This window comes from Mus caroli, unplaced genomic scaffold (assembly GCF_978045245.1).
Source record: "Mus caroli unplaced genomic scaffold, Mus_caroli_1 scaffold_6, whole genome shotgun sequence".
NCBI lineage: Eukaryota > Metazoa > Chordata > Mammalia > Rodentia > Muridae > Mus > Mus caroli.
This window is the reverse complement of record NW_028227261.1, coordinates 34207260-34219368: the sequence shown is the minus strand read 5'-3', so window position 1 is coordinate 34219368 and position 12109 is coordinate 34207260. Positions and strand designations below refer to the sequence as shown.

General features: G+C 43.3%; 1 protein-coding gene and 1 long non-coding RNA gene across 18 annotated transcripts in view; one reads left to right on the top strand and one right to left on the bottom strand.

Annotated features, from left to right (window-relative positions):
* Window positions 1–12109, bottom strand: part of Macf1 (microtubule actin crosslinking factor 1) — a 341227-nt gene that overhangs the window by 173303 nt on the left and 155815 nt on the right. The window contains exon 1 of one of the 17 annotated variants that reach the window (XM_085838987.1): window positions 2232–3339. The exons of the other annotated variants lie outside the window; for them this stretch is intronic. Within the exon in view, the coding sequence (XP_085695113.1) occupies window positions 2232–3227 (996 nt within the window). The 5' untranslated portion in view covers window positions 3228–3339. Of the gene's footprint in view, window positions 1–2231; window positions 3340–12109 lie in introns of those variants that run through there. 17 annotated transcript variants of the gene reach the window in all.
* On the top strand, window positions 2636–12109 carry LOC147004216 (uncharacterized). Its single transcript, XR_015047317.1, has 4 exons — window positions 2636–2789; window positions 3416–3557; window positions 4691–5009; window positions 11587–12109. It is a non-coding gene; the product is annotated as an uncharacterized LOC147004216 (long non-coding RNA).

Here is a 12109-nt window from a genome sequence, read left to right as displayed (position 1 = left end):
CAGAGAACTGCAGAGAACCTTACCTCACAGAAGACACAGCAGATGGAAAAGTGCCACTACTGGGCACGGCTCAGTATCTAGGACTGACATGCACTGACATCCAAAACGTTCCCACGCCATCCTCTCGGAAAAGTCTTACACGTGGTTTGTACATGGTGCCTGGCACCTTTAATCCCAGCACTGAGGAGGCAGAGGCAGGCAGATCTCTGTGAGCTAGAAGCCAGCCTGGCCTACAAAGCAAGTTCTAGGACAGCCAGGGCTACACAGAGAAACCCTGTCTCCAAAAATCAAAAAAATGGGGTGGGGGGAAGGCCTCACTTTTGATTATGACCATCTTATATGAATCTTATATAATATTATGATTCCAAAATATTAACTTTAATGGTATTTGTTTAAACTATAAACCACCTCAGCACTAGACTTTACTTCAACTATTCAATATCTACCCCATTAAATAAATAAATATTGCCTCTGACATTCTCTTACCCAACAAATCCCAAATACTGGCTCCCGCAGCTCCCCTGCCTTTTATCCTACCACAATGCATACTCTTATTTTATTCCAGTCTATCAAAGCCTCCGACTTTATTTATGTTTTTGAAGTTAGCTTATTACTGTGTGTGGGCACACATGTCACAGAGCCTGTGTGGAAGTCAGAATGCAACTTTGCAGAGTCAGTCTTCTATCTTTACACCAGTTCTGGGAGTCAGACTCAGATCAGTAAGCAGCAAGTGCTTTTACCCACTAATCTATCTTGCCAGCCAGTCCTCTTGTTTTTGTTGCTTCCCTCCATAAGACAAGCTCTCACATATCTCACATATCTTAGTGAGATCTTTAGTGTATCAATCACTATGTAGGAGAGAATAACCCTGAACTTCCGAACCTTCTATATCCATCTCATGGGTGATGTGATTATAGGCATGTGCCACCAAGCCCAGTTTAGTAGTGGTAAGGACTAAACTAGAGCTTTGTGTTTGCTAGGCAGACATTGTCACAACGAGAGCTACACATCCAGCCCAAGAGATATTTTCAATGGTGTCTCCGAATTGTAGTAACAGATGGTACTGAGATGGCCTATCAGAGAGTGAATTTATCACCAAAGTAGAAATTGGTCACCTTAAATTTTGAGTTTATCCTTATAGCCTCGTGTTGGTATCAAACAGGTAGGTTACCCTTACAGGTTACCCTTATAGATCAGGACATCTTTGTAATTAGTATCATTTGTCCATAGCTTAGCCAACAAACAAACAATCCAACTGTTTTGCATCTCTAAGGTTTGTATTTCGTATGCAGCAAAGGCCTGCCAATGAAAATTCAACCGTTAACGGCCTACAGCTACATAGTGTGTTATCCAGAATCTTCCTATGACCTTAGTTTGGTGTCCAGATTTCTGAATTTTCAGTTTTGAACCCTAGAAATATTCACAGCAGTTATTGTTGCCTGACAAGACATGTTAAAGCCCTAAACAAGTTCAATCACAAGATAAACTTTGGAGTTTTGAACTTTCAAGCTGCCCCATCTCATCCACTCACTCTCCCTTTCTCCCTCTCCTCCCCTTCTCCTCTCCCCATTGCCCCTCTTCCACATCCCCTGATCTCCTTTAATCTTAGCACTAGAAGTCAAGGGGGAAGAGCCCTCTCCTTCCATACAAACACTCAGTGAGTGCTATCATTAGATACATCCTCACAGGGAAGCGATTGCATCAGCTCTGCTAAGAACACCACTCTCCAGAGAGAAGAGCAAGCACCCTGAAGACAGCTGCCATGCTCCCCAAGTCTTCATGATCCCTCACACTCCCATGTTAATGTTAGAAATTAAGCTAGGCTTCCCTTTACCCTTTGTGCTACATAACAACTTCTTGAAGGGGGCAAACAAACCAACAGCCCTGACTGAGTATGAGGAATGCCCAGAACTGCACCTTGAAAGATAATCCTACCAGATAACCTCAGCAATTATGCTACATGGATACTCAAAACCTGAGATTTCCCCAGAGCCAACAAGACTTGGTTTTAAGCATCAAGAGACAGACTTGAAATAGATTATGCTTGCCAACCCCTAGCCATCACTAACTCACACTCCCCATATAGGGGTAAGTTTGAAATACTCCAAGATCCTTACTGCTTACCACACTCCACTTCGATATGCCTGAGAGGAAGGAAATCCAAACAGACAGTTTGATTATCCCAAATACACCATCCACCTCCTCCAGACCCCACGATCAGTATGGCTTGCCTCCAAAGACAGGGTACCATCCTCTTCTGAGAAGGGTGTGGAGGTCTTTTCAGGTTCTGTATCTTCAGGCCGGATTCCATGCAGGCGCAGCCCATCGCTGCCATAGCCAGAGGAGGATGGCAAAATGCTCACAGTGATGCCACTGACAGATAAATCACTCTGAGAAACAGGCAATATGGGACCCTTGCGGGACACGAGACCTACATGGGTAGGCTCTGTGTGAATAGGGTCTCCTGACTGTTTTGGTATTGATGAAGCAACAGAACACTTAGCAATCCAAGAACCTGTGGGAGGGGCACTTGGAACACTCTTGGTTCTTCCCCCCACACTCCAGCCCTCTGAAGGTTGGTCTTGATCTGCTGTTTCAGAGGGGCAGTCCGTCCGAGGCAAAGTGCTGCTCCGATGTCGATGTCTGAGCAGAGTGCCTCCCTGCTCCACTGCAGTCTCTCCCTGCAAAGGCAGCAGCACAGCCCTGCTGCTGCAGGATGCTGTCCTCGGAAATTCCACCAGTTGGCTCACAGACTTCTCACAGTTCCTTTCTGCTGGGTTATCAAGCAGGTGAGCAATGACTGTCATACCCTCTTCCAGGGAATCCCAGGCCCCTCCAACAACTGATGACTCATTCTCCAACAAAAGGTGAGCAGTCTGGATCTCTGCTTGGAAGCTCTCCTTTACCTGCACAATCATCCCTTGATCGCCCACCCCTGAGTTGGGAGCGGAGTCTCCGGGCAGGAAAATGTCTGATGGGGGGTGCTCTGCCCCTCCCACTCCGGGCTCCTTTGGGAGCCTCGCTGTTAACTTCGTTAGGGTTTCAGTCTCTTCAATGACTCCAGTGCCTTCCAAAGCTTCCTCCCTGGGAGATGCTTCTGGAGTAAGGATTTTCTTCCCTCTCCACTTCCTTTTGAACCGAACCCTCTTCTTAGGAGATATGGGAGCCTTCTCAGGAACAGCTATGGACTCTTTCGGCTCCTTAACACAGCCCAGTGAATTTCCCATTTCTTTCCTCTCTCAATCTCAGAAAATAAAGCAGTTAAATCAGTCCTCGGATCCCAGAGACATTCCAATGTCGGCTTCATCGGACTCGATGCACATTCAAAAAAACCAAAAACCAAAAAACATGCACTATGCCGGCAATCCCTCCAATCCTTTCTCCCTCCCTCCCCGCCTCTCTCTGTCTCTTCCAGCCGCTCGATTCAGACAGCCATCTTACAGGCTCAGAGCTGCAACAAGACAAATTTCAAAGCATCTCACTGCAGTTCAGAAATCACTTGACCTAAAAGCAGACAGAAACCGGATTGGCTGCCGCTTCCTCTCTCCAAATATGAGGTAATTGGAGCACTGCCCTCAGTAACACAAACAGAACGCAAAAAGGAGCTAGAAACCAGGGAGAGGGAGGAGGAGGGGAGAACGTAAGAGTAAATGGAAAGGGGAGGGGAAAGGAAGAGAGAGAGGAGGAGGAGAACAATATCAAAGAGGGGGTGGGGAGAGCAAACCAGCTCAGCGGGTACTAACTAGCAAGGGAAGGGAAGGGCCAGGTAGACAAGACCAGAGAAGCCGCAATGAAAGCTCCCAACCTATGAAATGAAATATGTTTTAATCACTGCTCCAAGATGCCCAAAGGAAAAGAGCAAGCAAGATATACATAATCAAATTTTAACCTAAGAGAGACTAGAGCCCACTCCTTCCATTAAAGAAAAGAAACAGGGGTTTGAACAATCCAGCCTCCTGTGGCAGATATGGCCAGCTCCAAAGAGAAACATCTACTAATTCGGATGGCCAGACACACTGATGAAAAACCTGGAAATTGATTTTGAGTATAGTATGTTAAGCCTCATGGACAGGTGATCACTTGTCAATACAATATAAAAGTCAGACAACAACAGTATTTGACTAAGTGTTCAATAGTAATCATCAATACTGCCTGTCTTCGCCACAGTTAGCTATTGTAGTGAGTACGTGCTATATAACAAGTTCTGTGTGAAGATACACACATATATAACACATACTATATATATAATGTAACAGGACAATATATATTATTCTGTTATATCCTCACAGCAGCCATGTGTAGCCCAGTTTTTAAGTAAAGAAAACTCAGATTTAAGAAAGCTGATTAACTTGCCCAAGTAGAAATAAATGAGGGCGGGGAAGACACAAGCCATTTAGACTTCATTTTAACACGACAAAATGGTCGATGTGTGTAATCTCAGCTACTGGGAGGCTAAAAAGGAAGAATTTCAAAGCAAGTCTGAAGCTAGCCTGAACTACTGAGTGAAACCCTGTCTCAAAAATACCCATATATCGGGAGGCAGAGGCAGGCGGATTTCTGAGTTCGAGGCCAGCCTGGTCTACAAAGTGAGTGCCAGGACAGCCAGGGCTACACAGAGAAACCCTGTCTCGAAAAACCAAAAAAAAAAAAAAAAAAAAACCCATATAATAAAAGAGACTTTTCATTTCAGCTCCATTAATTACTAGAGGGAAAAAACTCTGCTCTCCACTGCCATAAAACAAGAAGATATCCCCACAGTTCTAAACTAGCAGCTAGACTCTGCAGCCAAGCAACAAAGAAATAACACTTGCTGCTGACTGGGGAGAGCAGCTGAGGGACTAGAACCCAGGTGATTTTCACTCAGACTGATATAAGTAAGGCTCATAGACCACACCCTGTGCTGCCTGCCGGCCAGCAGGATTCCTCCACCCAACATTTCCAGCACACTGCCTAACAAATGAGAACATCCTGCAATCAAAAGGCTCTCTGAATGGAGTGGGAGAAAAGAGGTATGGATGTTTCTTCTCTGTTGTAGCAGTTTATCTTTCATGTTCCTGCAGTGCCAGGAATCAAGTAGAGGGCTTTGTACATGCTAAAGGCATGTGCACCACCACTAAGCCACATACACACTGTGTACACTGTGTATGTGTGTATGTACATGAACGTAATGGGATTTTGCTATGTTGTCCTGGCTATGTACGCTCAAAAAGCATATACCAGCACAGCCCTATCACCTCTCCTGAGGACTCAAAACGAGTCTTCCCAGAAGGAAAGCAACTAGAGACCCTAAAGCCCCGGCCGGCCGGCTCTTGAGTAGCCCCATCTATGTACAGCTACAATAGGTGCTTCTTCCCTTAGTCTGGCACTAAAGCACCAGCAGCGCCATCTTATGGGCATCACAACACACAGCAAGTCAGAGCAAGTTCACCAGCAGAAAATCATGACATTACAACCAAATTGTTCGTGCAGCCACCAAACCTTCACAAATACAATGAAGAAAGCAGAAATGAGGGTACTATTAAGCTCCATGCAGCAAGGTACACATTTGACTTCCATTAATGAAATATAAGCTAAAAAAAAAAAATCCCCCAAATAGATCAACTTGGGGCAAAATGAGATAGCTGCTTCATAGTAGAACTATTACTGCAGTGGGTTTCTCTAAGAAGCTTATAGAACTAAGCTTATTCTATTTTTACTTCTGTGAGTCCATTCTTTTCTAAATGTCTATATGTCCGTTGCATCATTTTCTACTACAGAGAAAAACTGGTCAAGACAGGAACAGAAATTTGAGAAGGGGGGAACTAGGTGCAAATTGCTAAGTGGCTTAACTAATTTACTGAGTGATTAAGATTTCTTACCTATAAGATATGGACACTACCACCCACGTAATGGCAAGGCTAAAGATATAATGTCTGTAAAGCACTTGGCTCAGTGCCTGATCTATAGTAAATCTCTTTTATTCCCATTTATGCCTGGGGCTAAACATTAGGAGCCATCCCTGGCTCCCACAGGGATCTCAGTACACCTTCTTTTCCTTGATTGTATTCTAAGGAAAGTAAATAAACTCCAAGATTTTCTTCTTAGACAGGGATGCTTCCACTCTTTCTGAGTTAACTGACTACAGGACTAACGTGTGCATGGACCTTCACCTGGCATAGCCTATGAACATATGGCTATGTCTTCTCAAAAGCAAACTTTTGGGATCTACTTATTCAAGTCTTTTTTCCTCTGGCTTTTTTGGTAGTTAACCATTTATTACCCACAGTTCTCCTTGAGAGAAAACCAGAGTTAAAATGCACCGTCATTCATTAACTCTGTGAACATGAATGGCACTTTATCATACCCCAAGTACTAAGCAACCATGAAGCAGGAGGAGGAGGAGGAGGAGGAGGAAGAGGACTTAGAACAAACTGGCACGGTGGTGAGGTAGAAGCAGGAAGATCAGGAGTTCAAGGATAGCCTGGGCCACAAGAGACCTGCTCTGGGAAGGAGGTAGGGGCACACAAACTAAAAGTCCTCAACCCCTCAAAAAAGTGCTTGAGCCAAACCTAGAGAAAAGGCATTCTGTTATTGCTATAAAGATATGTGGCCCAAAGAGACCAATTGGTTACTGTTTCAGTTTCCTCATTTGGACAATGCTTAATAATAATAATTAATTTAAAGTAATTAATTTAATTTAATAAGCCATCATAGCCAATTTATCTGTTCAATCTACCTTCAAGCTTTTAGATGACCAAATTCATAGAACATTCATCCACTTAATGAATATTTTATGCTTATTTTATGACAAGCAAAGACAGTGAAGGCAACAAAGTCCTTGGCTTTGCTAAGCTTACTCCTAGTGCAGGGATCAAGTGCAAACAAACAAACGTGCAATATGACAAATAATAATATTACCTAACAAGTATCGTAAGTCATACTGGTGTTTCCAGAACAATTTGTAGACAAGCTTTGGGCAAGAACCAGGAAGGAGGCTGGTGAGATAGTGATTCAGAGATGTGCTGGGTTAGCTATCTGCCTGAACTCAATCACTACAACCCCTCCCACATGAAGGTGGGAGGAGAGAAGCAACTCCATAGAGTTGGCCTCTGACCTCCACATTAGGCCCAGAATTCCAGGCCAGCCGGGCGTGGTGGCGCACGCCGCCTTTAAACCCAGCACTGGGGAGGCATAGGCAGGCAGATTTCTGAGTTCGAGGCCAGCCTGGTCTACAGAGTGAGTTCCAGGACAGCCAGGACTGCACAGAGAAACCCTGTCTTGGGGGGAAAAAAAGAAGAAGAATTCCAGGCCAGGTGTCTAACCCCAAACCTCTTTCTTCAATGGCAAGGTCACAATACACAGATGTTCACTGCAAAAATGGCACTTTATTCACAAGTGAAGGCAACAAAGTCCTTATATTTAATTAAGGAAGGAAGGCAGTGTGGCACAGCCATGAAGTGTACCACTCACATCACACTCTATACATGCCAAGATGAACAAGCCACAGTACTCTTCGCCATTACCGACAAACCCCACAAACCTTAGGGCTAGGTTAGGAGTAGAGCACAGGCTTTAGCTTGGGAGTAGAGCATGGGCCTTACATGAACAAGGCTAGAGTGGGCATGTTGGAAATATAAAACATACAAATGCTAGCACATAGTTATGATCCCAAATCTGCTGTTAATGCACAAAATTGCATAAGAAATGATATGTGCCAACTTTAGAAGGACATTTACTACAGAGCAGAAAGAGCAAGAAGCAACGTATCTGAAATGTTTTGCTTCCTTTAAGAAAAAGAAGAGGAAAACTGCCTCAGAAGAATAAAGAGCAAAATATTAACTTCTGTGTCACTGTAAGTGACTATATGCACAAAGACTGCATACACCTCCCAGTCCTTAGAATTTTCATAACTAAAGACATAAAAGAAAAGAATTCCAACTATTTAACACATATTTTAAAAATATATGTCAAAAGTATTTTAGAAACCATAGTCTCAGGCTGGCAAGATGGCTCAGCGGGTAAGAGCACTGGCTGCTCTTCCAAAGGTCCCAAAGGTTCAAATCCCAGCAACCACATGGTGGCTCACAACCACCCATAGTGAGATATGACGCCCTCTTCTGCCGAGTCTGAAGACAGCTACAGTGTACTTAAGTATAATAATAAATAAGTCTTTGGGGGGAAAAAAAAAGAAACTATAGCCTCTCTATAAAGATATTGGTACTACCATTCTCATCAGTACTAGTAACGTTTACTTCTTGAGATTATCTATCATGTACATGTATACAAACATCAGTGTTCTACTTCATCACCACCAATTGCCAAGACTGGCTAGAATGGCCATTTTGCTGATCTCCTAACATCTAACAGCTCTACTCTGTGTATGTCTATGGATACAGCTACATAGTTATATATAGTAACACAGTGTTACAATGTGTACCTGCATGCTGTAAGCTTGATGAGAACATCTAATGAGTACATACATAGACAAGAAAAATGAATCTTCAAAGCTCAAGCCAGACACGACACCAGCACGGAGAAGGGGAGGCAAACACAAAGTTCCACCCTTAACCAAGACGCTGTCTGCAGCTATACCTGGCTAGAGAGGGAAAACACATCAGCTTTCTGGGCATGCACATCACTACACTGCAGGGCAGGTTCCACGCTCAGACATGAGCAGTTGGCCAACACAAATGGAATCCTTGTTTGTTATGTGTATGTGAGGTTTTGCTTTGTCTTTTTCATTTGTTTTATTTGTTTGTTCTGAGAGAAACTGAGAGAAAAGGACATGAAGTTTCATCGAGGGAGAAGTAAGGGGAATCTTGGAGGAGCTGGGGGAGGAAAAAATAATACAATCAAAATATACTGTATAAAAAGTCACTAAAGGTTGTTTTGTTTTGTTTTTTAAAGAGAGATGAGGACTGGAGAGATGGCTCAGCGGTTTTGAGCACTGACTGCTCTTCCGAAGGTCCTGAGTTCAAATCCCAGCAACCACATGGTGGCTCACAACCATCCATAATGAGATCTGACACCCTCTTCTGGAGTGTCTGAAGACAGCTACAGTGTACTTACATATAATAAATAAATAAATCTTTGAGAGAGAGAGAGAGAGAGAGAGAGAGAGAGAGAGAGAGAGAGAGAGAGAGAAGCATTATCTCCACAGTGTGAGGCAACTCAGTGGTTAAAGGTGAGTGCTGCCAGGCCAGGCCAGAAGACCTGGAGCCCATAGGCTAGAAGGAGAGAATGGTCTCCTGAAAGTAGTCCGACCTCCATACACACTGCAGCCTGAGTGTGAATGCACATGCATTCACTTTTAAAAGTAAAAGTGAAAAAATTAAGACACATCATTATTTATCACAGTCCCACCCCCAAAGTGGGGGGAACCCAAATGCCCATCTACTTATGAAGAAAACGGACAGCACCTACAGCTTGCCCTCTAACAAAACACTAAATAGCAGTAAAGCTGATTCATGCTGCAACAGAGCTGAAGCTGAACATCATGTTAAATCAAGGAAGCCCAGTGCTGGGGTACATGCTTGCAGGGACACTGGTGGTTCTCTGTATGTATATCACATACAGCATATACATACATGTATGTGTGTGTAGGGGGGAATAATTAAATTACTATTGCCAGGCATAGTGGAGACTCCTTTAATCCTAGCACTCAGGAGTAAGAAGCGGGGAGACCTCTGGGAGATCAAGGCCAGCTTGGTCTGTATAGAGAGTTCTAGGACAAACAGCCAAAGCTACAAAGAGAGACTCTGTCTCAGTAGAGAAGGAAAAAGGGGAGAGAGAGAAAAAACAAAGAGGGGGGATGGGGAAAGAGGGGAGGGGACAAAGAGAGAGAAAGAGGGGGAGTGTGAGTGAGAATGTTCTAAAGCTGATGTCACTGGACCTCAAGTTCAGATCCCCAAGTTATGCTAGCAATTTACAGGCAACAGGAATACAGGACATTGTTAAAAGATGCTATCAACATCTTAATAAACATCCTCAATTCTTTAACAAATTGTACAGGGGAAAAGACAGATTTGATGCAATACATATGTATACCTATTTTGGATTCTAAGCCACATGAAGCTTATTTTTAACAAGCTAGTTCACTAGGCACATCATAGCATTGATCAGACATGTGATGGTTTTATGAAGTATTAAAATTTACAACATGAACTTATTGTGCCTTTCTTAAATAAAAGGACCCGATCTTTCAGAGATACATACCAAAATATTTACAGAAAAATTATACAATATCTGAGCTGAGGTTTGAGGAGTGAATATGTTATAAATGAAATTATTATTATTATTATTATTATTATGGGTTAATTCTTAAACTAGATGTTAGATGTGTGGTAATTCTTTACTACATTTTCCTACTTCAATAAGCGTGCATTTTTCATTAAAAAAAATTGTTTGTAAAGCTGAAAAGATTGCTCAGCTGTTAAGAGGGCTGACTGCACTTGGAGACCCAGGTTCAATTCCCAGCACCCACACCAGGCCTCACAACCATCTGTAGCTTTGGTCCCAGGGAATCCAACACCCTCTTCTGGGTGGGCATGCACAGACATATATACAAACAAAACACCCATATACGTAAAATAAATACAATTTTAAAATTAAAGAAGGTATGTTTGTAGTCTTAGGTATGGCGCCTCCTGTCTGCTTGCCAAGCAATCTGCCAGACAGTCACACCCTCAGCACAGAACATCTGGAAACAGGGGGAAAAGAACGCTGTCTAGTGGGGCTGCTCAGGAAAGCAACCATTCCATTAGTCTCCTCTATTGCCACATCTTCAACAGAGAGGCATGGTTTTTACTCTTTGGCTTCTAAGTTTCCCTCCTTTAAAGAAGATTTAGTTACTGTCAAGCTAAACAGAGACATAGCAGGTATTATCACCTCATGCCTGTGAGGATACTACTAGGTGCTCACGGTGAGAACACTTTATGTCCAAACAGAACAGCAACAACCTCTCCATACCCTCAAAACCATCTCTGTTCATAAGGGTTTCAGGAGGTAACTATAGCCCTGTATAAAGGCTCAACAAGCCGAGCAGTGGTGGCGCACACCTTCAATCCCAGCGCTTGGGAGGTAGAAACAGCCAAGGCTACACAGAGAAACCCTGTCTCAAAATCAAAAACAAAAACAAAAAAAAATCAACAAAATTTTTGCTCCTACTCTGAAGGGTATAGTCACTTAGCTCAGGTTCCCAGCGATTCTTGTATTCAAACTTTGCCTGAAGACATACTGTAGTTCTACAAAAATACATGCTAATTCCACACATTCCAAACCTTACTCATGCTGCAGAATGCCAGCATTGGCTCTAAACCAAAGTTCTACAAAACAAGCCTATGAGCTGAGAATTTTCTCAGGGTCTAAGGATTCCAAGGTACCTGCTGCTCTGCCTTCCACCAGAAGGTGGTGCAATCTCTCCAACTAGGATGTCACACAGACCTCACCCCAGTGCTTTTTTTCACACCAGCTGAAGGATGCTCCCTCCCCTCAGTCATCCTCTATGCAGCAACTGGATAGCCTGAGAAACAGCTTTGTTAGGCTGGACTAAAACTAACTTTAAAAGAACATTCTTTTTACTAAAAGAGAGTTGTTCTTTTCTAACAGCAGTCCAGACTTTAAAAGAATTTGTGCCGATTAAGAAAAAAACAGTACCAGGAAGGCCTCAAGAGCATGTAAACATTTCAGGATCCCACCGGCTTAGAAAGCTGCTGCAGGCTGCGCTCCCTCCCGGCACACAGACAAACCACAACTAAGGGGACATGAAAAACTGGCAGTGCTTAAAGACCAGATGAGAAGAGTCTTGCCAGATTGGGTTAGACAGTTCGTTCATCCTAACAGATCCGGCCCAACATCACCCTACCTCTCATGATGACTTCACTAAAGAAAGCAGACTTCTAATTCCAGACTTCCAGGAACAAGACCAAACCACCAGGAGAAAATCTCCCTGCATTTTCATAATGCAATGGAGATTTAAGATACAATACTTTATCTCCAGACACACCTCACTTCTCCTTTCCAACTCCAACCCATTGTTGATAACGGCCAAACACAGAGAAGTAACTCAAGTTCTGCCTGGAAAAAGCAGCACAGGCTGATAGGACATGCACAAATGGAGCAAAGAACCCCA